The sequence below is a fragment of the Taeniopygia guttata genome, chromosome 23 (assembly GCF_048771995.1).
Source record: "Taeniopygia guttata chromosome 23, bTaeGut7.mat, whole genome shotgun sequence".
Classification (NCBI taxonomy): Eukaryota; Metazoa; Chordata; class Aves; order Passeriformes; family Estrildidae; genus Taeniopygia; species Taeniopygia guttata.
The window spans coordinates 6,835,427-6,859,392 of NC_133048.1; the positions used below are offsets into that span (position 1 = coordinate 6,835,427).

Sequence of the window (23,966 nt, forward strand, 5' to 3'; positions counted from 1 at the left end):
CTGGTGGTGCAACAGCTCCCCTTGTCTGGGACACTTTTCAGGGTGTCCTGTCCATAGGAAAATGGGAGCAGGCACCCGTCAGTGCTTCCAGCTGGATGGAGCCAAAATAAAAGGGACAAAGGGGCTCCAAAGGGGCCACACAGCACTGATGGTACTGGGAACGCCTCCTGGGTGGAGGAGCTCCCTGCCTGCCTGAACATGCTCCTGGTGCGGGGGTGGCAGGTCCTGGCAGCCGGCAGAGGCACCGATGGAGCCACGGTGGCAGTACCAGTTCCGGGTAATCATGCTGGGGGACTCGACAGTGGGGAAATCCTCACTGTTGCGGTGCTACACCGAGGGTGTCTTCCTGGACGCTGTCAACCAGACAGTGGGGGTGGACTTCTACGTACAATTCGTGGAGCTGGAGCCGGGGCTGCAAGTGAAGCTGCAGTTCTGGGACACAGCCGGGCAGGAGAGGTTCAGGTAGGTCCATTGGGTTGTGAAGGGTGGTGGAGATGGGTGTCCCCCTCCAGATTTGGGGTGGAGTGTTGTGATTCCAAGCCTTAGGAGGTTGTTGATGTGGCTGTGTTCCCACTTGTCCCTTTGGGTGAGAAACCACCATGTCAAAAGCCAAAGGAAAGGAGCCCCTGGGACTGCCTTGTGAGCCCTTGCTCCAGCTCTTAAAAGGGGTATAGTACTCCCCCGAGAACCCCCCTGCCACACCAGCTGCAGAGGGGCTGGGAAACAGCTGGGAGCCCACCGAGTGTGCGGCAAAATATCTTCCTCAGATCAGCTGCTAGGAGCCTTCACACCTCACTGTGGGGCTGCCTCCACCAGCTAGGCAGCTCCTGGGGACAGGAAAGCTTGGGAGATGTGGCTGCAGGGGATGGGAGAGTGGCAGATCTGGGTTTGCAGGAATGGGAAAGTTCCAGGACTTTCGCAGCAGAGATAGGAAAGTACTGGGGACATGGCAGCAAGGACAGAAGAGTTCCAGGACCATGACAGCAGGGATGGTGGAGCCCTGGGGACATGGCTGCAGACACAGGGGCACTGGGGGGCTGTGGCTGCAGGAGACAGATGAGCTTTGGTGGCTGAGCATGGACAGAGCTGCCCCTGGAGCTCTTATTGACACAGCAAAAGGCTGATTCTCGCTCCTCTCATGGTGCTTTGAGCGCAAGGTGCTGCTTGCAGGATCAGGTCCTAGACAGGGCCACTCTGTAGGCAGAGAACATGCTGCCTGAGGTGGCACACGAAATCCCAGGGGCCACTCACTCCTCTGCTCTTGGTGTCCCCATCCCAGGTCTGTGACTCGCTCGTATTACCGCAACTCTGCTGGGGGGATGCTGCTTTTCGACATCACCAACCGCACGTCCTTTGAGAGCATTCGGCGATGGCACCAGGAGGTGACTGACACAATTCAGCCCTTCCGAATGGTCTTTCTGCTGGTGGGGCACAAGAGTGACCTGGCTGGGCAGCGCCAGGTGGGCCAGAGGGAGGCAGAGAAGTTGGCAGCCTCACTGGGTGTCCAGTACGTGGAGACCTCAGCCAAAGACGCTTCCAATGTGGTGCAGGCCTTCCAGATGCTGACGGTGGCCATTTACCAAGCGCTGCAGATGGGGCGGTTGGTGGCCAGCGAGGCGTGGGATGGGGTAAAGAGCAGCACCCCACGGCTGGTACTGCCCAAGGCTCAGGCACTGGAGAAGGAGGAGAAGCAGAAGAGATGCTCATGCTAGAGCGGGGAACACTGGCAAGGCAGGACATGCTGGGCTCAGGAGGGGAAGTGGATATGGAGCAGCCAGGCGCAGACAGGGGAGGCATAGCTATATTAAATACCTTTGGTCACCCTCTGCTTGCCTGTGTTTTCCTGGGAAAAAGGAAGTATGTTGGAAGGGTGAAGTCCCCAGGTGGAACTCCACAGGCCTGCAGAGGTCAATGTCACCCCTTCCCCTATTCTCTCTTGTACTGACTGAGATCCCAATCATAAAGCCCTAAATCTTTAAGTCTTTCCAAATATAATTAAAAGTGACAAATTTATCATGGAACTCAGATGATGTATGTACCACTCTGGCTGAGTACATGCCTAGTTGAGTCCAAAGCAAAAATAACCACATACCATTCTAAGGAAATGCCCACTTTCCCTTTCAGATTAATCTTCATACAATATCATCTGAAAAAAAAAAAAAAAAAACCCTCTCTACAAGTCTGCAGAAAGGAGCTCCCCAGGCTCCTCATCCCACAGCGACATGAGGAGTGAGCCCTGGATGGTCATGGAATCACTTCACCCACCCTGGTTTCCCCTGCAGGTACTGGGAGCGTCCAGAGCGCTGGACAAGGAGGATGAGTCCAGCTCTGCCTAGGGCTGCAGGAACCTTCCTGTCATGCAGGGATTTGCAGTGCTGTCAACTCCTGCATCCCCACAACAGCCCCCACAGCTTCCCTGAGGTCTGAGCAGAGCAACAGGAACAGTCAGGGGCATGTGGCCTTTTCAGTGTCCAGGTACAGACAGAATCTGGGGGACTCTGACTTCCTGCTCTGTCACAACATCTCCCTCCCAACAGTCCAAATATCCCAGCAATAGGTTGGAGGTCAGGAGGGAAGTGACCTGGTCATCCTGACTGGTAGGTGAGGGACTGGCCAAATCTTTGTGGTCTAGAAGGGTCTGGAGGGGAGGAAACCTCTGTAAGAGCAGCTAAGGGCACTTGGTTTGTTCACCCTGGAGGAAATGGGAGACTCACCAGCATCTGCAGCTCCTCATAAGGGACACCAATCTCTGCTCCCTGTGACCAGAGACAGGACTCAAGGGAACAGCTGAAGCTATGTCAAGGGAGGGAGAGATTTTGTATTAGGAAACAGCTCTTCCCTCAGAGGGTGCTCAGGCAATGACCAGGCTCCCCAGGGAATACGCACAGCCCCAAGTCTGCCACAGCTCCAAAGAGCATTGGACAGTGCTCTTAGGCTTAGGGTGGGATTGGTGGGGCATCCTGGGCAGACCAGGAGTTGGGCTCAATAATCCTTGGGGATCTTTTCCAGCTCAGGATATTCCATGATTCTGCTCCCTGTAAACTCTCAGGAGATCCCTCACAGAACAGCACCACATACAGAGCCGAGGTGACAGGTACCCTCCCCTGCCACCCTGTGCAATGCTGCCTAAAGAGCACAAGCCTGTGCCAGCAGCTTAGATTAATTTCTTTATTCATGTAAAACGAACTCAAGGATTTATATAAACACTGACATTACAAAGTACTGGAGCAGGTAGGGGCAGGAAGGAGGAAACAAAAACCTCTACAGATGCTTCTAATACTGTCCCACACACGATCAAATGCTCTGTCCCTTGCATAAACCCTTGTACGATAAACCACTTTCAAGTCACAAATGTAAGTCTGTTTGAGACTGTTGCACTCTGAGGAGGAACGAGAACAGCGTGTAGACTGTTTTTGGCAGGTCTCCTCATCAAGTAAAGATATTGCTGCACTGTTAATAAAAAATAGATGCTTCTCTGTAAAGCATTAAAAAATATCCCACAGATGACATCATGGAAGCTTCAATGGAGCGGCAGGTATCCCAAACTGCACTGGTGGCGTCTCTGGCTCTGTCCAGGGGCTATTTCTTGGTAGTTTTGCGGATCAGTGCCATTCTCTGCAACAAGAGAGGGAAAACCATGGGAAGCTGAGCAGCTCAGAGCAGGTGACTGCACAACCACCCACAGCAGAAACAAGGCATCCCAGGTGTTCCCAGGACGCTGCCTGACTTGCTTCCACGCAGGTCTTTCAGGTCTGTTTGAACCTTAATGGGGTTCCAGGCTGAAGAGGAGAAGGAAGTATCTGTGCTGCTCCCCTTGGCAACCTGGGCCAGTGGAATCAAAGCCCATCTCAAGGTACCCTCTCTGCCCAGTGGGAGTTGCAGCATCACCCATGAACCCACTGCAGGGCAGCTCCTTCTAGGCTTAAAAACCAATGGTCCAATGCCGCTTAAAAGCAAAATGAAGGGTGTTTTCAGTCCCTTTGCACAGAGATGGAGTTGCCAGGGGCAGCTGAGAAGTGCCTGTGTGCAGCTCCTAGTTGGTTTTAACCCTTCCAAGCTCCTCAGCACCAAGAGCTGCTGCTTCTCTTTGGGCAAAGCCAACATAGCTGAGGAGACACAGCAACCTCTGCCCACTGCACAAACAGATCAGGAGGCTCTGGAAGTAATTTCCGGTCTGAATTACTTGGAAGAGGCCACTAATTCAGTGCCAGGAGGCTATGACCACCATCCTCATACCAGCCTTCCATGTAATTCCTAGTAATTCCTGGTGTTGTGAGGGCTCCTTACCTGTTTGTGAGCTTCTGTAGTGCAGGCTTTTTTGTAGGGCCTGATCTCCTCAGAACCAAAGCCTGGGATCCACATGTTCCACTGGCGCTCTAGAATTCACAGAATGGTTTCAGTTGGAGGAGACATTAAAGCTCATCCATTTCCAACCCCTTGCCACAGGCAGGGATATATTATCTACTCACAGGCTTCCACCACAGCACTGCACCTGCGCCCTGACTCCAGGAGGAGCTGAGAGCTGGGGGTAGAAGGGAAAACAAACAGGTAAGAGTCACTCACCAAGGTGCAACTGGACATCTTTGACTTCCAGAGTGTTGGATTTGCGATGCCGTGCAAGCTGGCAGGCGGCTGTCACCACACTCTCAATAAAGTCATCAGCGATCTGTAGCAGCATCTATGGTGGAACAAGGGTAACAACCAGTCTGGTCAGCACTGAGTATGTGAGAAGATGAAAACAAGCCCTCAGAAGCTGGTATTTAGAAGTACAAAACGTCCTGAATTGGGAGGGACCTGCAAGAATCATCCAGGCCAGCTCCTGGCCCTGCACAGGACACCCCAGCAATCCCCGTTCTGTGCCTGAGAGTGTTGTCCAAATGCTCCTTGAGTCTGGCCTCCTGGGGAGCTGGCATTGCCTGGGGAGCCTGGTCAGTGCCCAGCACCCTCTGGGGGAAGAACCTTTTCCTGATCTCCAGCCTGATGCTGCTCCAGTCATTCTCTGGCTCCTGTCCCTGTCACAAGGAGGAGAGGTCGGAGCTGCCTCTTGGGAGGAGCTGCAGCCCCCACAGAGCTCTGCCCTCAATCTCTCCTCTTGTGCTCCTTCCTGATCCTTCCCCATCTTCAGAGTCTCCTTTGGGAGCCCTGCAATAGCTTCAGATCTTTCTTGAATTGTGGTGTCCAAAATTCCACTCAAAGGAGTGGATTTCATAGGTGTTTGCTGCAATTGCTGTTTTTTTGGGACTGGGATGCAGAAAACCAGGGATTGCTGAAGGCTGCATAGGACAATAAATGTTACATGAACCAATGCTCCCTCCTTGGACAAAGGGCCACTGATCTGTGACAAATTACAAATGAACTCTTTCTGCAGTCCCTTCCAAGGGTTGGAACCTACTTCTTCCACATCTTCATCCAGCTGTTCGTTCGGATCCACCTCACGCACCAGGTCCTGCAATTTCTTCTTGGTTAAAACCTGAGCGTGTAGGAGGAGAGGAAGGATTTACTGCCCTGCTCCAGCAAAGAAGCTGCCGGTGGAGCACAGCCACAACCACCTCCTCCCCCATGCCCCCAGGGCCGAGTTACACTATTGACACAGTCTATCAGCTCAGGAATGGCAGAGATAAGAAATATCAGGTGTTGAGGAGTAATTTTCAAGCACCAGTGGTTGCTCTGGACAGCAACTGGAGTGCAGCAGCCAGAATAAATGTTTCCAGCAAAAAAATGCTGCTGGCAAGGAGTGAAAAGGCAAAACTACAAGTGTTAAGATGCAGACAGCAAGTGCAATCAGCATAGCAGTGACTAAAGTTGTGCCCAGGGCATGGGGGAAGCATTTCCACGGCTCTAGCACTTATCAGCTTTAGTGCCTCACATGGAAAACAGAGTTGTGGGAGTGCTGGGTTATTCCAGGGCAGTCAGATGTGGCAGGAGCAGAAACCACACTGGGCTGAACAACAGGATGCTAGGTCTTAAAAGATATGGACAGAAGTTGTCAGCCTGGTCGGTCAACCAGACACAGATGGGAAATTCCTGCCCTTCCTCATTCCTTCACTGCTGTGGCTGTTTCATGCTAGGGTTTAGTGCACTTCCTAAGAGTCCGGGTGCCAGCAACGCCATTAGAGAGCAATGCCAGGGCATTCCCTAGGCAGAAGTTTGGTTTATGCACATCAAAGGCTCCATGCCAGGTTGAGTTGGAAGGGACCTGAAAGCTCATCCCATTTCACCCCCTTGCATGGGCAGGGACACCTTCCACTATCCCAGGCTGCTCCAAGCCCCATGCAACCTGGTCTTGGACACTGCCAGGGATGGGATAGCCACAGCTTCTCTGGGCAACCTTCACCTCTCCCCATATTTTTCCCATCTATACCTCATTTAAAAATAACTTCCCCTGTCACACCCCAATATACACTTTCCTAAGACTGGAAAAAGCTCTACACCTACAGCATCCAAACTCCATTCAGCCAGGAAGCACCTGGGAGAGAGGAACTCTGTAAGGAAGTTTTGTTCACTCAGAAATGGATAATTTAATAAACATTATATTTCTGCTGGTGATTTAAAGAAGGCGAATGAAGCCACAGGCAAATCTGTGATAATTGTGATGCCCAAGCATCATCCCTATTGTCCCAAAGTGGGGATGGAATTACCTGGTTGCTTTCAGGACTGAGCCGCCCTCCTCCACTGGGCGTCCCTGGCATCTTTGCCACAGTGGTGCTGTTGGCCATGGAGCTCTGTGGGGGGGTGCTGCCTGGTTCTTGCTTGATCGAGGAGAAGTTGGAGAGGTTGATCAAGGCAGAAGGGCCAAACTGGTTCATAATCTGTTGGGCTTTAGCTTTTAAATCATAAAGCTTGTCTAAGTCCTGCTTCTTCTTGGGGTTGTGGGGATCCAAACCAATTAACTGGAAAGGGAGAGGAAAGCCACAGTTAGCAAATAGCAGGAATTCAGCAGGGTGAACAGGTCTTTGTCCAGAGAAAACTGCAGTGTTCTGACAGGCCCTGCAGTTTATAAATCAGGAATCTTTGCTCACAGGATGAAGGGAGAAGTGATGCTTAGTAGCAGAGAAAACCTTCCCTGGTGTACAGAAAATTAAATTTTCCAGCATCACAGTGGCTGCATGCTGGTGACAGCAGCAATGACCCACCCACCCATTCATCCCTTGAGCTGAACCCCTCCACATCCACCTCACACAGCCTTCCTGAACCCATTTCCCACAAAGAACAGACCACTCAGAGCAGATTTAACTGCAGGACATGGCTTGTTCCTGCTGCAGCATCATGGAATCCTTCATCCCCAAAATCCAGAGCCCTGGAGAGAAAGCAGGACCCAGCCTCCCTGGGATCTCACTTTTGGCAGCATCACGCTCACAGCCCGACCTATAGTAGCCTCTCCATGTGGGATTGACAACATTGGTTCATTTTGTATTCTGAGAACATAATCTGGTGCTCAGAGGGGGAGGAACATGTGTGTGTCCACACCGGGCGATTGACAGGAAATGGAGAGGGAGTTCACCCAGCGGTGAACTACAAGTGGATTGTGTGGTTACACAGATGCTCCAGGTGCTGAAGTTACTCAGGCTGTTGGTCATGGGGTGAACACTGACTGGCACCTCCTCTGTTTCTGCTCTAAGCCTTATGCTCAATGAAGTTTTGCTCTGTCTTCACTGCTCCACGACAGGAAATGCATCCAAACCCTGCACCTTCTACTATCACAACCACCTTGGGTAGCATCGATGGGTCTGTCATAGGAAAGAGTTTAAGGAACAGTTTGATGGCAAAGCCTCTCATGGTGGGGCTGAGCAGCTAAGGCTGAACTCACAAGAAGAGTTTGTTTTACCAGCTTTACGGGACATTCACATACAGTGTCTGGTCCCTGATCTACAAATAGACATTTCCCTTCATCAAAACAAGCCTGGTTAGTTTGGATTAACTAATATCAAAACCCACACAAGAAGGGACATGAGAGAATTTAGAAGCTTTAGTGCTTCACTCCAATGCATACTCATGCATCTGCAGACATGGAGTCCTTTGAGGGGAATTTATGTCCCTGACACCCTCCTGCAGTGCCCTTGGCAAGTTTCCAGATCCATTTTAATTGAATTAACAACGGAAAATTATTATGCTCACACCCTAAACCCCTCAGCTGGCACTTCTGGCTGAGAAGTCCAGCACAAGATTGCGAGGGACCTTCAGTCTTGGCTTTAGCTGTGGTTGATCTCAGGCTGTTCACCCCACGCCTCATTTCACAGATCCACAAAGCAGGAATTCCTACCCTTCCCTATGCAGGGAAGGAAACACCAAAATCCTCCGACACAAACCCCCAATATCCTTGGGCAGAAGCACTTTAGCAGCATAAAGTGATTTTCTTGGTTTATTCCCAGATATTACTGCACACTTCACATGCCACTAAGATCCCTGAACACAAAACTCATGGGAGGAACAGATTCACAAGGTAAGTCCCACATGCTAGCCCCATTTACTTACAGCTATCGGAGTGTCTAGATCTTTAATTACATCAGCAACTGCTGTGAGCCCAGTGAGTGGAGAAGCCATAGCCCACACCCTTCCCAGAATGTCACCAGTCAGCACCTACTCTGGCATCCTCCTCTTCCACATAACTCTCGCTCCTACAGAAACACTAGATATTTTTTGTATCACACATTCTATATAAGATGGTTAGAGGACACAGTATCACAAATTGTCCACGCTACAGTGCCACAGATTGCATTGTCAGAAACGATCACACAGTTGCTGCTGCAGAGGACAAGAATCCCACAGGATTCTGAGGAAAAACATGATCAAACTCCATTTTTCTGCCAGGAAACAGAGCATCCTGGTACTTGCTGATGTGCAGGTAAGCCCAGGTCCTCACAGCAGCAGCTCCCTCCAGGGAAAGAGGAGGTTTGGGTGTTACAATCAGCACCACAAATTGTTCAGTTCTGCAACAGCACAGCATTGGAGCCTTAACTAAAATCCATGTTAATGACAAACAGCAAATTCACTGGAGTGCTCAGGGGGCTCCCACTTCCATTAACCATAGCGATTTTTGCCAAATATCTAAATACAATCATGGAATCCAGAATGGTTTGGGTGGGAAGAAATTTTAACGTTATCTCATTCCATCCCCTGCCATGGGCAGGGACACTGTCCACTGTCCAAGGTGGCTACAGGCCCTGTGAAACCTGGTCTTCAGCACTTCCAGAGATGAAGCAGCCACAGTCTACCTGGGCAACCTGTGCCAGGGCCCCACCACCCTCACAGGCATTCCTTCCTAGTATTCCAACCATCCCTGTGCTCTGGCAATGGGAAGCCATTCTCCTTCTCCCTTTCCTCCAGGTCCTTATCCAAAGTTCCTCTTCAGCTCCCCAGGAGCCCCTTCAGCCGGAAGGGGCTCTAGGAATATGCCCGGGGCCTTCTCTTCTCCAGGCTGAACATCCGCAGCTTAAAGCGCTCACCCCACGGAGACTGCCGGGATGGGAACGAATCCCCCTCCCGGTGCAGAACGTCTCCGCCGGCAGTCGCGAGGCAGAGCGAAGGTCACCGACCACCACCGGGACCAACTCGGCGCTCACTCTTGTGTTCCCTCCCGGATTTGCAGCAGCCGGTGTGGAATCCCCAGGTGGTCCGCGGAGCCCCCTCGAGCCCCCCGTACCTCCCCATGGCCCGCGGGCGCTCCGCGTCCCCGCCGCTCCCTCCGCCGCCAGCCGACACCCGGCAGCGCTTCCGCTTCCGGCCGGGAGCGAGCCCCCCGCGCGCGCGCGCGCGCGCACCACCGCCAATCAGGAACGAGTTCGCCTGCGCGGGCCTGCGCGCCACGGCGCTCCCGCCGAAAGCCCTCACCCTCCCCGCGCCGCTTCCGGGAAGAGGTGTGCCCAGCATGCCCCGCGCGATTTGCATAACCCTGGCCAGCCAAAAAGCGGAGAAAACGGCGCTTTTTTGAGGGAAAACCACAGAAACGGCGATAAGAAATGAGTTGAGGAAGGCTGAAAGAATATATATACCGAACGTCATGTTTAGTACCTGCGGCATGTGTCGCCCTGTCCTTCCGGCACACCGGCGCTTTCCCGGTTTGGGTGGGGTAAAAAGCGTCTCTCAAAAAGGGCTTCTGCCGTGCGTGGCACGGGGGGGGCCGTGTGCCACCCCCGCGGAATCGACATCAAGAGATTTCGGAAGCACAATTTTTGTGAGGGGGGCTGCTGGTAACCGCCTGTTCTGGCACCCCGGCACCGGTGAAGGGCAGAGAACGGGCTCTGAGCGGCCTCTGCCGCGGCCAGGGGCTTCCGGTGTCCCGGCGTATTGTCCTGCCCCAAGCAGGGCTTCCAGGCTGCTGGCGTGGGGGCTTCGACACCGCGGGCAGTGGGAGAGGGGGGCAAGAACTGTAACATCCTGGCTCAGGTGGATTGATCACATCCCTAGCCAGCAGGCAGTATAGGACACTCCAGTCCACATCTTTCTATATGTTAAACATATATTTACATAGGATTACTTTTAAAAAGCCCACTGCGAGTGCAAAAAGATCTTCCTGTACACGCCTTCTCCCCGCCCTATATTGTGCCGCTGTGCTCCCCTCCTCACAAAGCTTCTTGGTACACATGTGCGAGGGGACAGTGCCTAGGCAACCCACGGGACCCCTCAGAACAGGGGCTGCCAGTCCGCTCCACCCCAGCAGGCAGCTCCCCGGGCTGCAGGGCAGGGGTCTGGTACGGCACCGGGGAGCACCCGGCAGGTCCTGCAATGATACAAGTGCTGCGGCGCATCCCAGCGGGCTCCAGCTCACTGAACGGCATGGCGTACTCAGGCTCTGGCGGCAGTGGCTCTGCATACTCATGGTGCTTCCCTGGGATGTCATAGTGGTTCAGGACCAGCGGTAGAGTGTAGCCCTCTTCCAGGAGTGGCTTGAAGGTGGACGGACCTGTCTGGCTGCTGGGGCTCACCTGCACCAGGTCTGGCTCAGTGTACTCTGAAACAGAGAGGCTGCCATGTCAGGAGGGTCATGATGCTGCAGCAGAGGTGCATGAGGTTGGCTTGACAGTCTGAGCATGTTTGGACTTTCAGGGATAGAAAAACTGCCAAAACCCACCCAACACAGGGCACCCACCCATGGAGACCCCACATTCCTCTGCCACACCACAGACAGCGGCTCCTGCTGTCCCCAGCCACTCTCCAGTGCCAACAGCTGTAATTGAGGTGGACTACTACTACTACTAAATAATGTGTGGTGTTATTACAATAAATTATAATAATTGAATGGGCATGTCTAATTTATCAGGGCCTCCTTGCTGCACAGGACAACTATGCAGGAGGGGTCAGACCAGAATGGAGAAAGAGGTGCAATCAGGAAGATTCGACTCCAGCTCTGGGCTGAGGGACCAGTGCCTCTTACCTGGTGAATGGGTCCAGCTGAGGTCCCCTGGTGTGGGGGCCATGGTGAAGGACGCCAGACTGGGGGCTGGCAAGCTCTGCAGGGAGCAGACCTGGCTGGACTCCAGCATGGGGTACCCTGGGCAGGGAGAGGAAACCCTCAGGTGTCACCGACTGTCACCTGGACATGCAGGTGCCCCTGGGGCACGGAACAAGTCCAAGCTTGGCACCAGCACCAGTTAAACCAGCTGCACCCCACAGCACAAAGACCTCCGATTTTGGGGAGGAGTTGTGGACCCTTTTACCTTTTGTGATCCCGCAGTTCAGCTCCACTGCTGATTTCCTGCCAATGGGAGAGGCAAGATGGGGCAAGAGGTGCCAGCTACCCTGTGCCCACCATCACATCTCCTCACACCCACTGCCTTAGGGGCTGCACCCCTTGGGACCCAGTGAGCAGCTAGATAAGGCTGCTGGAATTTGGAGAGGTGATGCCAAGTACCCCAGGGCAAAGCAGGGGACAAGACAGGACCAACCTCTTCCTGTGGCAGAGGAAAGCCAGGAGCAGGAGGCAGGAGCAGAGGAACACAAAGCCGCCAATAAGCAGCATCACCAGCAGTGTGGAGCCTGGGGATGGAGGGCAGTGTCAGCGCCCTGTGCCCCCACATCCTATCCCTTTGCACCCATGAGTGCCAGAAGCCCACCTGGGGCCACTAGAGGAGGAAAATCAATGTGTTCCCATGGGGGGGAGGAATGAAGCCCCAGTGGTACCTCGAACACCAAAACACAATGCTGCGCCCTAAGGACAGCTCCCCCATGGCACCCACCTGCCTTCTCTGGATCCAGGGCGATGCCAGGGATGGGGGTGCGGCTGGCTGGGTGGCTGGTGGGTTCAAGCACCTCCCTGGGGACACTGGGCACTACAGGACAAAGCAGGGACTGTGACTGTGGGACCCCCACAGGGTGCACAGGAAGGTGAAGGCCCCAGGAGGATGTTTTGGACATGGGGGCGTGAGCTTCTGTGGAGGGTCTCACCGTAGGAATGGGGCACGCGGACCCGTGCCAGCTGGCAGCCCACCAGGGCCACCTTCAGGGCCACGCGTTGGTGCCAGCTGTGTGGTGTGATACGGATGTAGCGGGCAATGATGGGGGGGATAAAGACATTAGAGACCTCCCCCTGGCTGTCAGCATTTCCTTCAAACACCTACCAGACAGGGTGAAAAGGTGTCAATGGCTAAATATCCATGGGCAGGGGGTCTCAGCCCCGTGATATTCTCCCCATGCCCACCTTGTCCTCCTGACCCCTGTTGCCTCTGTAGGGTCTCCAATTCTTCCCGTCACGGCTAGAGGAGACACGGTAGGATGTCACGTAGTAGTCATGTTGCTCAGAGGAGCCCTTTGTGATGATGCCTGTGAATACAGGAGGGGGTTCCCCGCTGTCAGTCAGCAGTTGCAGCGCTGGCAATGGGCTGCCCTCTACTCCCAGCTGGAATAACCCCTATCTCTGGGATACTCAAGACCCAGCTGGGAAAGGACTAGGAGGGCAGGAAACATCACCTGGCAGAGGGGGATCCTTCTAACCCTGGGAGGGAGTTTGGGTGGCAGATTCCAGTGTGGGATGCTCTGGTCTGCACCCATGAACTGACAACCTCCAGCCCCGCCCGCCAGCCCTGCATTCCCCCCTCCTCCAGCCTCTGGCCAGACAATGTTCCCATTTTCCTCGCTGCGGTCGCCAGCCACTGGCATACAAAGCCCCTGCTTTTGGCAGGCTTGGGCTGCACAAAAGACACTCACTGGCACCAGATGCAAGAGCATAATATTAACTTGTTCATCCCAGAAATGGCTGCAGATGAGGGGGGCAAAGGGACAAGAGAAGGACAGGAGCAGTCAGAGGGGCTGGTGTGCACTGCATCCCAGTTTGCACCAGTAAAACCACAGCACAATGAACTCCAGTGTATCCTGGGAATTACTGGGGTGCAACTGCCATGGGCAGTTTTGTGGGGATGAGTGAAGCTGGCACAGTGGGAGCACAGTGGTCAGGGTGGCATGGGGACACAGGCAGCTGTTGCTCCCCTCTGAAGCCCAACACACACCTGTGACATTCCTTCGGGTGCCCAGGTCCAGCTCCAGCCAGGCAGCCTCGGCACCAGGTTCAGCTGCCCAGGAGTGGCCAGTGGTGCTAAGTGCTGCCTGTTCGGCCACCCAGGCTCGGTCCTGGCCCAGGACATCCACCTCATGCCACCAGGACGAGGCATTGAAGGTGACCACCTCCAGCACATCATCACAAGCTGGGGACAGGAGACAGCACACTGGGAACCCGGAAACCCCAACCAGGCACAGGGGAGTGGCAGCAGGTCTAACAGCTAAAATCATACCTTAATTTCAGGGGAAATGGGAAAAAAATACCTTTGTGGAATACAAGTCGCTTCTCAGAGAGGGATCCCCTGTGTGGAAGAAAGGAGGGGGAGCATCAGACAGGGTGAACAAACCCTGGGGTCTCTGAAACCCAGGGGTGGCAGTTTCCCAGTGTCAGTGCGGGTGGGTCGCGCAGCTTGTGGGTGCAGCCCCAGCCACTCCTCACCTACCTTTTGGAACGGAGCCCGTTGGCAAAGGCTGACTCATAGAGCGTGATCCCCTTCTCCCGGGACAGGGTGACCTGCCCGCCCAGTTCATCCGCAATCACCCCGGCATGCACAGCTGCCTTGCACAGCACTGATGTCTGCAGGGAGTGGGGAGTAAGGGCAGCCCCCCACGGCAGGCCTGAGCAACCCGTGGGGCACCTCAAGGCCACACTCATCACCTCTGGGTGACAAGGGTGACAAGCAGTGGCCACATGTGCTGTGGGGACCATCCCTGGTGGGTGCACCATGGTGCCCACACTTACATCCCGGTAGCCCTGGCTCGGGTTGCCCCAGATGTCCCCATGGATGTCCTTGCAGCCCGCAGGGCAGTACACACTGAAACACATGGTAAGGGGTGGGTCAGGGCTCCCTCCCATCCAACCCCTCTTCATACCCACTCTGCTCCCCATCCCACCGGAGCTTTATGTCAGGAGAGGGATGGAGATGAAACCAGGGCTGGTGGGGACCCCTGCGGCAGGGGACACCAAAATGGGACAATTCCCCACTCCAACCACTCACCTGATGTGCTCCTGGGTGTAGTGGGTGCCTCGAACCAGGCAGGAGATCAGGTCTGCAAAGCAGGGACACCCCAGGGTGAGGGACCCCCACCTGCCCCACAACACACACTCCTTTCTGCCTCAGGGCACTCCATTCCCAACCGAATCCTGCTCCTCATTTGGGTTCTGCCCTTCACGCCCCCATGTCTGGAGGGGCAGGGAGGGATGGCCCCTTGATCTCTGCAGCCATTGGCCCCATGGCACAATCTATGCTGCCTGTGGCTCTTCCTGATATTGGGGTGCCACTTGACTTGGGGGTTCAGGGTTCTCAAAGGGGTCCCAGCTGGCCTGTGGGTCTCCCATGTTTGCCCTCAGCCAGGGAGAACATGGAAGTTCGAGAGCTCAGGGCAATGGAAGTTCATCCTGGGATCAGCAAGGAGCTTCCTCCACATCCCTGCATGGGCCAGGACACATCCCAGGGGTGTCTCTGCATCCCAGGGGATGCTGCCCCTACCTGGGTGCTGTGAGGTGGCATAGGACACAAGGAGGCCTCGTCCTGAGCGGTGGCTGGTGCTGTTGAACAGGACGGTCACAGTGCTGGAGTTTGTCACCAGGAGTGGGGCAGAAGGGATGGAGTTCCTGCAGTAGGGCCCTGCCAGCAGGGATGGCACCAAGGAGAGGATTTGGGGTCCCTGGGGACACGCTTGAACACCCAGACCCCAGGACTTTACCTCACCTGGCTTGGCCCTTGCCAGGGCCAGGGGGGCTCAGGCATTTGGGTTGTGCTGAGGGTGGTCCCAGAGTTGTTCCACATCCAGGGTGGCCCATCCTCAAGGTAGTCTCAGCACCAGGGTGCTGAAGGGTGGTCCCATGAAGCATGGCCCCATGCCAGGCTGGTCCCATCTTGAAGATGGTTTCATGTTTTGGGATGGTCCCACACCCAGGGTGGTCCCAGGCCAGGGCAACCTCATGACAGGATGGTCCCATGCCCAGGGCGGCTCCATTGCCCTCACTGGGCACCTGCCACCACATCCCCCACTGCAGAGACTGGTACACACGGCATCACCCTACGGGACCCCAAAATGGCAGCTGTGTCCTTGTCTCCTCCCCATATCCCCTTTCATAGATGCTGCTGAAGCTGCCTCCTAAACTGCCCCCTCCCCTCATTTAATACACATTAATTTGCAATTCTATCTCCCTCATTATAACTTTGGCTTAGCAGGCAGGCAGATTCCTTAGGGATATCTCTGGTTCCAGCTGGGGACAGAACATGGCCCTAATGCCTGGACTGCCATCACCCCCTGTCCCCCACATCGCTCTGCTCTGTATCACGCCTATCACTTGGGCCTCTGGGCACCCAGAGATGTTTTGAGCAAATGCCTGGGGACAGGGAACTATGCCCGTGTTCCCCTGGGGCTGCTGGTGACACCTCCCCCTGTGCCTTGGTTTCTCTACCCTGACCCACACCCCTATCCTGCCTTGGTCACGTTGAACCAGGAGGTCAGTCCCAGGGGACGTGGGACACGTGCAAGCAGAGATCTCACATATGTGACAGAATTGAGATCTGCACAGTATGCAGATGAGCCACATGCAGATTTCCCTTCCACCAATTGCCAGATGGCAACGCTGCCCTGGGTCACTGGTGCCACTTCTGTATGGATCTCAGTGATAGCCTGGGAGCTGGGGACCTCTCAGCTGAGTCCCAGAGGCAGCCACCCCCATGGGGACCCTGACACATCCCAGCAGAATCAGGCCAGGGGCCAGACACCAGCTCTGAGTCAGGAAAGGAGCCCACAGCCTCTGCCTTCTCCAACTGCTTCCCAGAAAACATCTGGGACTTCTCAAGGGCCAGTGTCAGCCATGGAGTGGAACTCAAGCTCTGCGTCATGCTGGCATGGCTCTGGTGTCACCCAAAGGGGCTGTGGGTGCCCAGTCACCTGCCCTAGGCCCCCAAGAGCATCATGTGGGAGTACTCCCCTTTCCCACATTGCTGTATCTCAGCCTGGGCTGGGATGTCTCTTAGCGTTGGGGACAATTATGTCCCTGAGGCCACAGTAGAGGGGATGGGGACCAGCCCAGAAAGGGTGAAAGCCCTGAAGAACAGGGAAAGTTCCCAGTCCCATGGATACAAGCCAGCTCCTTTCCATTCTTCATTTCCCATTGCATCTCCTGTCCAGGTCCTGCCCCTCACCAGGGCTGCTCCTCTATCCCACCCCATCACTTGATGCTTCCCCCGACCCCCAGATGTTTTCCTCGGCATTTGTCATGTTTCCAGTGCTGCCAAATCCCTCCAAGACCATTAAATCTGTCTGGGAAAATCCGGGAAGCGTTAGCTGGGCCAACAAATTAATTATTCAGTGGCTGCATCTGGTCCCAGCCGGGCAGTTCCCCCCCAGGCTTCGCAATAATCATCTCTTTGGGTACCCACCTCCTCAGATATCCCCATTTGCAAATATTAGTCTCCTTCGATATCCTCCTCCTTGGATATCAACCCTTCTATTTGGGTAGCCCCACTCCTCAGGTATCCCCATTCTTGGATATTTCTCTTCTTTGGATAACCCACTTGTCAGATACTGGATACCACTCATCCTCTGATATTCCCCTCCTTGGATAGCCCTTCCTTCAATACCCCTGTCCTTGGATACTGCCCCACTTGGTTACCCCCCTCCTCAGATATTCTTCCTCCCCATGATGAAATCAGCTAAAACCCCAGATTTTCCTGATATTCTCCCTGTCCACAACATTGTATCACCCTTGCCTCAGTTCCCCCAGAACCCCCTTACCGTAAACAGTGCCAGTCTGGGGGTCAGCGAGCAGCAAGGAGCTGTGAGCACAGTGCTCCGAGGGCTCCAGATCCACATCCCCGAATGCCAGGAGTAGGGAGGTACCTGGGGGGGCTTGGAGCCGCCAGCAACACATGGTGTGGTTGGGATACGTGCCCGGGTAGTTCTTGGAACTCAGGGTGCCACTGTGGGGTGTCAGCAGTGTGTGGCCACAGCCATTTCCTGCAAAGACACCGGGGAGACTGCTCAGACAGGCTGTTCCCTGCCTCAGTTTCCGCCCTTGGTGAGGCCCCCAGAACAACCCCTGGGCACATGCAGCCTCTTCAGATGTTTTCCTCATACAAAGCATAATTTTCTGGTGTTTCTTCTGAATGCTCCTGGCAGTGGGAACTGCCCACAGGCGGATCCAGGGATGAAGCTGCCATAGCTTCCCCCACAGCCACCCAGCATGACCCTCTACCTCCAGCTCCTCTACATCCTCCAGTAGAGGAGAACCTTAGTTTGGGGGGATATAGAAGGATTCAAGGAGAGAATATCCCTACTCCATGCAGCCATACAGAACTAGGCAGCCCTGGGGACACCCTAACTGCAGCCTTGACCTTGAGGATAACCTTGGGCAGCTGCATCCCCATTGCCTCCTTCCCAGGCAAGAAACAATGTTATGGATAGCGAGAATATGCCAGATGCCAGACCCACCACAAAAGGGGCTTTTCTCTGAGCTCACTGCCTCTGGGCATGAGGGAATATCCTGGAAATAAACTGAAAGCACCAGGCATTGAGACCTGGCCATAATTTCTGGGCAGGATTGGGGTGCAGGGAAAGTGGGAAAGCACCACTCAGCCCCCACTGTGTGGGCCAGGCGTTCGTATGGGTCCAGTGCTCAACACCTCCTCCTCACATCCCCTAAAAGCTGTTGCTCCTGCCAAGCATCATCCTGGCACAGCCAGAAAGAAAAGGGATGGCTGGCATAGATTTGCCCAGCCTTGGCTCCCCTCACTGTTGCTGGGAGACAACACAAAGCGCCAGCAAGGGAAAATAAAATCCTGCAGGGATAAAAAATGGGGAGGCTGGTGGTGAAAGATGCCAGCCCCTGCACAGAGCCCCCTCCTCCCTAGCCTGTGGGAAGGGCTTGCATCCAAACTGGAGGGAGGTTTATCCTGTGGGACTGGGAAAAATCACCAACTTTCCCCCTTTCTGGGCAGTGTCTGCTGACAGAGCGGAGCTGGGAAGGATCAGGCCCTCCAAGAGTGGGGGATGGCGGGGGGGGGTGGGGGTGCGGGGTGGGCAGCAGAGATCCCAGGGCTGCCAGGACAATAGCTTCCAGAAGGCATGCTCTGCTGCAGGAGAGAAATTTGGGGTATTTAGGGGGAGTTTCTAGCACAGAAAGTTGAAGCCACTGGGATCTGTATGGAAAACCCTCTAAGGCCAGAACAGCTGGATATGTGAGCCCAACTGGGGGTCTTGGATGGATCCCCCTCTATCCGTACTGGTGGTGCAGAAGAGCTGTGGGGACCCACTCCGGGAAAAACTCATCCAAGGAAAGGAAAGCTTTGTTAAAAACATCCGGAGTGTGACCAGCGCGTGCCAGGAGGGAATGTCAGAGATAAACAGAGAGCTGCAGGCACTCTTGGGAATTTGGCGCCAAAGATGGTACCGAGGGGCCAGGAACAGCCAAGACAGCCACGGGGTACTTGCTCCCAACCACGGAAACTTTACTCCCCTCCCAAAAAATGTGAAAACTGGATTTCCGGTGGGCGAGGGTGAACTCACGGCCGGACCCCGCTGGGATCATTCCTGCCAGGGATTTGTTTGTTTTCTCACAGGATGCAAGAAAGACACAACAGGGCAATGCTCCGGCAAAATCCCGGCACACCCCTGCCTCTGTCATGCTGCTGGCTCCGGGAAAACTCCTCCGCGTCCACCAGTGGGTTTGGTATCTCGTGGAAACCCGTTGCATGATGTGCCCTAAATCACACTTTTTGACCGGGAACGTAGCGGGATTCTACCTCCCGTGATCCCAGCTTGTCCCCGTGCCTCAGTTTCCCCTCGGGGAAAATAATGTTTTGCTTGACCTGTAGCTGTTTCCTCGCTCTTGGATGAGTTGGGGACGAGTGACACCGGGAAACACGAACTTTGGGATCACGTTTGGGCGAGCATTTCCTCGGGGTCGTCCTGGATGCCGCGGCTACAAATTCCCCCGAGAACGGCATTCCCGGGATGAAGCCCACTGCCCGGCTCTGCATGTGAACTCCAGCGATCCTCTTAACCCGGGGATTAGGGGTTCCCCGGGAAAGCCCTGCAGGCAGGATGGAGCCGAACGCGGGACTCTAAGGACCCCAGGCGTACTCGCCACCGGGGGCAGAGACAGAGGGAGCTGGGGGTGGCAGCGGGGAAAATGGGCGGGTGCAGGACCGGCGTGATGCGGGGGTGGTGGGAGCAGGGACAGAGCTCGTCCCGTCCAGCACCGGAGCGAGGGATACTGGGGACCCCGTCCCGGACCAGGACAGACAGACGGCGGGGACCCCGTCCAGTCCGGTACCGGGACAGAGGGTTGGCGAGGATCCCGTTTCGGGTCGGTACCGAAGCAAAGGGATGGCAGGGACCCTGTCCCGGGTCGGTACCGGGACAGAGGGATGGCAAAGATCCCGTTCCGGAAAGGAACCGGGGCAGGCGCACCACGACGACCCTGTGCCGGTGTGGTCTGCCCTGGTAACAGCAGGGAACCGTTACCAGGAGCCCATCCTGATTCGATCCCAGTCCAGACACCGCAAAGAGCCCGTCCCGAACCGTCCCGGGGCAGAGACGAGCCCGTCCGGTCCCCCTTCCCAGTCCCCATACCGCACCAAGTTCCGGTCTCATCCCGGCGAGCGAAGCAGAAGCTCCGGAGATACTGGTGGGAGTGGGGCTCCCAATACCGCGTCCCGGTGTGAGATGTCCCGCCGGTGCTCCGCAATCAGCACTCACCATCCTGTGCGCCGGCCGAGCGCAGCCCCAAAGGGCTGAGCAGGAGGCAGCGGCAGACCAAGACCAGCGCCCCCGGGACCGCCCCGCCGGCCGCCCGCATCCTCCTTCCTGCCGCTGCTGCCGCCGCCGCCGCCGCCGCCGCCGCCGCCGCCGCCCGGCCCCACCGCGGCTCCGCAGCGCTGTCTCCCGGCCACGCCTCCCTTCGTCCTGCCGCGCCCATTGGCTGTCGCCGCCCGACCCCGCGTTACCATTGGTCTGCCTCGTTGTCAGTCGACCGGCACGCACGGCGGGGGCAATGGGGGATTTGGCGGGACGGCCGGCCGGGGGAGGTCCCGGTGGTCCCGCCGGGGCTGGCTTGGGGCGGGGCGGGAGACGCCTGGTAGCGCGTTCCACGACTCGCTGCTGTGACCGGGGGGAGCGAACCTCGCCGTGACACCCCCGCCGGTAACTCGTGGCTTGGGCTGGCGGGTGACGCCGCGAAGGCGATACTGCTGGCGGCCACCAGGGAGCAGCACAGCGCTGCGTGCTTCACCGGTCGGCCCCTTTAAGGCAGGCGGCGGCCGGAAGTGCTGGCGGCCGAGGCCGCGGCGGGCATTGCGCATGCGTTGCTGCTGCCCGGCCCGCCTCCCCCCTCCCCCTCCCCATCCCCCCGTTCCCCCGTCCCACAGCCCCCGGTATCGGCCGTTCGCCGACGGTAAGGCCCAGCCGGCGCCGCACTATGGGGGCCGGGAGGGGCATGCGGCGCGAAGGGGCGGGGCGGGGCGGGAGGGGGCCTGGCCCCGCCGAGAGGGGAGGGAGGGGTCGCCGCTGTACGTGCCGCCGCCGCTGCCGCAAGGGCGGGCGTCACGCGCGCGCCGCTCGGGATGGGGGGGGCAGCGGCGGGGTAGCAGCGCCGTGGGGAGGGGGGCCGAGGCCACGCCCCCTCCCCCGGGCAGGCCACGCCCCTTCGCACCGCGCGCGCCGCGGGGTGGTCCCGCGGGTCCCATGTCATGTGACCTCTGGACCCCCGAGCGGCGGCGCGAGGACCCGGCGGGGGCCGCGGGTTTCTCTCTGCAGCTCCCCCCGCTTCTCACTTAAGGCCTCGGCGTGATCACCGCCGCTATTTGTCCGTGTCCTATTGACCCCCCCGCCCCCTCCCCGCGCCAGATATCCTGGCGAAGCTCTGCCGTCTCTCGAGGGGTCCCGGGTGGCTCTGTTTGTCCCCCGGAGCGGGATGAGGTGCAGGAAACCACGGGAGTCCCATTCCTGGATCTGGGTGGGCACGTGGTCCCCGTGTCGTCGGCTCACCAGGTTTGTCTTGGTGTATCGCAACTACGGGATATTGAAACCCCTTCACCCACCAGGAGATCCTGACCTGAAATTCACCTATCTGAGATTTAGATGGGATATTGAGAAAAAATTTTTCTCTGTGAGGGTAGTGAGGCCCTGGCATAGGTTGCCCAGAGAAGCTGGCTGCCCCATCCCTGGAAGCGTCCAAGGCCAGGCAGGATGGGGCTTGGAACCAGCTGGTCAAGTGGAAGGTGTCCCTACCCATGGCACGAGGTGGGATGAGATGAGCTTTCAGGTTCCTTCTCACTTGAACCATTTCATGATTCTGAGACTGGCTTTCCCAGCAGCTTGTAGACCTCAGGCTTGCAGGGATGACCTCCAGCTGCAAACTAACCAGACCACCTCTGTGCCTCATGCACAATCATAGGCACATCCCCTGGGAGTGCAGCTTCTCTGGGACCCCCTGTCAGGTCTTCCTGCATTAGCACCACACCTTGACACCAGCTTCTACTGGGAAGGATCATCCACAGGCATGTTCCTGTTAGGGATCAGAGCATGCCAGGGGTGGCTGGAATCACTCTGGCCAGGGCCAGTGAGAGAAGCTCTGTGTTGAAAACACACTCTTGCCAAAACCCACCAATGTGGGTCTGTTCCTTGGTGCCAAGTTGGGGGTTCAGAGCTGGAGAGAGCTGCTGGCTCGGGAAGTTATGAGTGGGATGATACCAGGGGGATCTGCTTCTGAGATCTATTCCCAGCTCTCGTGATCTACAGGGAGGAAAAAACCTTGCCGGGTTCATGTGAGAGATGGCGAATGCCGAGGTGAGCGTCCCTGTGGGTGATGTGGTGGTTGTACCAAGTGACGGGAATGAAGGGGAGAACCCGGAGGATACCAAAACCCAAGTGATCTTGCAGCTCCAGCCGGTGCAGCAAGGGTGAGTAGGATGGTGCTACCTGGGAGGTGCAAGGTGGGATGGGGGGAGAGCCCTGTGGGTTTTCATGGGACTGAGCGTCACTGTGTTTTCCAGGTCTGTGTCAGTTTTGTGCCAAGTAGGGGAGAGAGAAAATGCAACAGATTAAATCTTTTGTGTGTGTGGTTGTCATGGGGCCTCCGAGGCCTGAAATTGTCCTGTGAGGCTGTGTTGGTGCAGTGCTCCCGGATCATGGAAGAGTGCTGTCCCAGACTCTCTTTTCCTTCTCGAGTCCCAGGGTTGGTTTTTGCCACACTACAGCCATTGGATGCAGTGGTCTGTGTGTTCAAACCTTAGTGTGCCTCTGTGCCAGCTCTCCCCTAAAATAATCCTCTTCTAAGTGGGGCTGGGATGTGGAGGGAATTTTGTAGCTCCCTGGCAGCTGCTGCAGAGAGTGGCTTCATCTTCACTCTGGACCAATCAGGATGGAAAAAAATAGCTCTAGTTTGAGGGCAGGGTGGCTGTGGGCCTGACAGTGACTTCCCTTTGTGGTCATCTGTATTGCAGTGTTACACAGGGCTGGAAGGGAAATCCTGGGACACTGTCTGGGTTCTGGTTCCTGTTGTCGAGGGTGACTGAAAGCAGAGGAAAAGGCACAGGGAAGCCTGCAGAGCTGCCTCAATGGCGCTGGCAGAGTGGAGGGTGAGATGACAGCACTGGGAATGCTTCTGTGTCTGCCAGCCCTTGGGATTACTAATGATTTGTTTTATTAGTGTTCGCCAAAAAATTCCTGGTGATTGAAACGGTATCAGACAAAATTAATGTCCCTTGAGGTCAGGCAAAAAAAAAAAAATTACTGAATTTTTTAACCCTGTGCTGTGAATCCTAATTTCCCACAATTTATATAGTTTGTTTATGGATGGCCACTTTCACCACAGGATTTACCAAGAGGGCTCCGAGGCCAGCGCCGCTGTGGTGGCCGTGGAAACCCACACCATCCACAAGCTGGAAGAAGGGATTGGTGAGTTCCCACTTGGCGTGGATGAATCCCCTCCTGTGCAGGGCTGGTGTCTCCAGTTCGCTGGGCTTCCTTTTGGCTCTGCCCCTGCAGATGCTGATTCCCAGGCATGGATATGGGTAAAGGGGCTGGGCATACTCTGGAATAAAAGTCTGCTGTTACTGCTTGGTCTTAAAGTCCTGGAAGTGAGATCCTGGCTCTCCTTCAATGAATGGTAAGGGTTCCCATGGGATCCAGGGGAGCCGGGATGTCACCTAGTCCTATGTCCAGAGACTGGCAGCAGGAGTGATGGTGCTGAGGATGTGGTGGCTGAAGCATCAGGCCCTGGTTGTGGGGTCTTCGCTGAACCAGCCACCTGATGGTTTAGATTGGATGTTCATAGGAACAGAGCAGGTTGGCTCCAACTGCTCTCTCCCATCCAGAGCCGTGTGTGGGAAAAGGCTCCTATCACCGAATGCTGTCACTAGATCTTGAGTAGAGTTCTGCTTCCTGGGTCAATTTGAGTCTTTTGGCAGTATTAGCAGAAACTCTGCACATGAAGAGACTATATTATCAGTAAA

At 55.9% G+C, this 23,966-nt stretch overlaps 4 protein-coding genes and 1 non-coding gene across 20 annotated transcripts in view; 3 read left to right on the top strand and 2 right to left on the bottom strand.

Moving 5' to 3' along the window:
• Positions 1-21: 21 nt before the first annotated feature.
• Positions 22-2,013, top strand: LOC115498262 (ras-related protein Rab-39B). Its single transcript, XM_030290425.3, has 2 exons — positions 22-462; positions 1,280-2,013. The coding sequence occupies exons 1-2, from the start codon at positions 248-250 to the stop codon at positions 1,710-1,712; spliced, it is 648 nt and encodes a 215-aa protein (XP_030146285.1). The 5' UTR covers positions 22-247; the 3' UTR covers positions 1,713-2,013.
• Positions 2,014-3,154: 1,141 nt separating this feature from the next.
• Positions 3,155-9,773, bottom strand: TAF12 (TATA-box binding protein associated factor 12). Of its 4 annotated transcripts, none has more exons than XM_002188992.3 (6): positions 9,641-9,773; positions 6,639-6,890; positions 5,393-5,470; positions 4,564-4,678; positions 4,288-4,376; positions 3,155-3,615 (listed from the first exon to the last, which is right to left on the bottom strand). In XM_002188992.3, the coding sequence occupies exons 2-6, from the start codon at positions 6,804-6,806 to the stop codon at positions 3,580-3,582; spliced, it is 486 nt and encodes a 161-aa protein (XP_002189028.1). In that variant the 5' UTR covers positions 6,807-6,890; positions 9,641-9,773; the 3' UTR covers positions 3,155-3,579. The 4 variants fall into 4 exon arrangements, with proteins under 4 accessions (XP_002189028.1, XP_012426027.1, XP_032608523.1 ...); XM_012570573.5 differs by lacking the exon at positions 9,641-9,773 and adding an exon at positions 9,444-9,578; XM_032752632.3 differs by lacking the exon at positions 5,393-5,470.
• Positions 9,774-10,082: 309 nt separating this feature from the next.
• On the top strand, positions 10,083-10,211 carry LOC115498303 (U11 spliceosomal RNA). Its single transcript, XR_003963719.1, has one exon. It is a non-coding gene; the product is annotated as a U11 spliceosomal RNA (small nuclear RNA).
• Positions 10,212-10,438: 227 nt separating this feature from the next.
• On the bottom strand, positions 10,439-20,477 carry LOC105758783 (discoidin, CUB and LCCL domain-containing protein 1). 11 transcript variants are annotated; one of them, XM_072917973.1, is made up of 15 exons: positions 20,212-20,446; positions 17,353-17,469; positions 14,979-15,116; positions 14,487-14,538; positions 14,231-14,303; positions 13,932-14,065; positions 13,753-13,790; positions 13,440-13,634; positions 12,635-12,756; positions 12,382-12,550; positions 12,174-12,266; positions 11,883-11,973; positions 11,655-11,692; positions 11,372-11,488; positions 10,439-10,948 (listed from the first exon to the last, which is right to left on the bottom strand). In XM_072917973.1, exons 1-15 carry the CDS (start codon positions 20,429-20,431, stop codon positions 10,560-10,562), a joined length of 1,986 nt encoding a protein of 661 aa, XP_072774074.1. In that variant the 5' UTR covers positions 20,432-20,446; the 3' UTR covers positions 10,439-10,559. The 11 variants fall into 11 exon arrangements, with proteins under 11 accessions (XP_072774074.1, XP_030146271.4, XP_072774075.1 ...); XM_030290411.4 differs by having other exon boundaries at positions 17,248-17,469; XM_072917974.1 differs by lacking the exon at positions 14,231-14,303 and having other exon boundaries at positions 20,212-20,477.
• A 38-nt stretch (positions 20,478-20,515) lies between these two features.
• The window catches only part of GMEB1 (glucocorticoid modulatory element binding protein 1), a 30,599-nt gene continuing 27,148 nt past the window's right edge, over positions 20,516-23,966 (top strand). The window contains exons 1-3 of one of the 3 annotated variants that reach the window (XM_072917978.1): positions 20,516-20,655; positions 22,252-22,412; positions 23,327-23,409. In XM_072917978.1, coding sequence (XP_072774079.1) covers positions 22,285-22,412; positions 23,327-23,409 — 211 coding nt within the window. In that variant the 5' untranslated portion in view covers positions 20,516-20,655; positions 22,252-22,284. Of the gene's footprint in view, positions 20,656-20,753; positions 20,906-21,067; positions 21,502-22,251; positions 22,413-23,326; positions 23,410-23,966 lie in introns of those variants that run through there. The other 2 variants (XM_072917977.1, XM_072917979.1) reach the window with 2 other exon arrangements.

Excerpts from the sequence above, each read along its gene's own strand:
- TAF12 (XM_002188992.3), bottom strand. The coding sequence starts at position 6,806 with ATGAACCAGTTTGGCCCTTCTGCCTTGATCAACCTCTCCAACTTCTCC. Across the intron at positions 4,377-4,563 it reads AGATGTCCAGTTGCACCTTG|AGCGCCAGTGGAACATGTGG; the intron begins GTGAGTGACTCT and ends TGTGAATTCTAG. Across the intron at positions 3,616-4,287 it reads CTACAGAAGCTCACAAACAG|AGAATGGCACTGATCCGCAA; the intron begins GTAAGGAGCCCT and ends CTCTTGTTGCAG.
- LOC115498262 (XM_030290425.3), top strand. The coding sequence starts at position 248 with ATGGAGCCACGGTGGCAGTACCAGTTCCGGGTAATCATGCTGGGGGAC. Across the intron at positions 463-1,279 it reads GCCGGGCAGGAGAGGTTCAG|GTCTGTGACTCGCTCGTATT; the intron begins GTAGGTCCATTG and ends TCCCCATCCCAG.
- LOC105758783 (XM_030290411.4), bottom strand. The coding sequence starts at position 20,431 with ATGGGCGCGGCAGGACGAAGGGAGGCGTGGCCGGGAGACAGCGCTGCG. Across the intron at positions 14,304-14,486 it reads TACACCCAGGAGCACATCAG|TGTGTACTGCCCTGCGGGCT; the intron begins GTGAGTGGTTGG and ends CATGTGTTTCAG. Across the intron at positions 12,551-12,634 it reads ACAGGGGTCAGGAGGACAAG|GTGTTTGAAGGAAATGCTGA; the intron begins GTGGGCATGGGG and ends CCTGTCTGGTAG.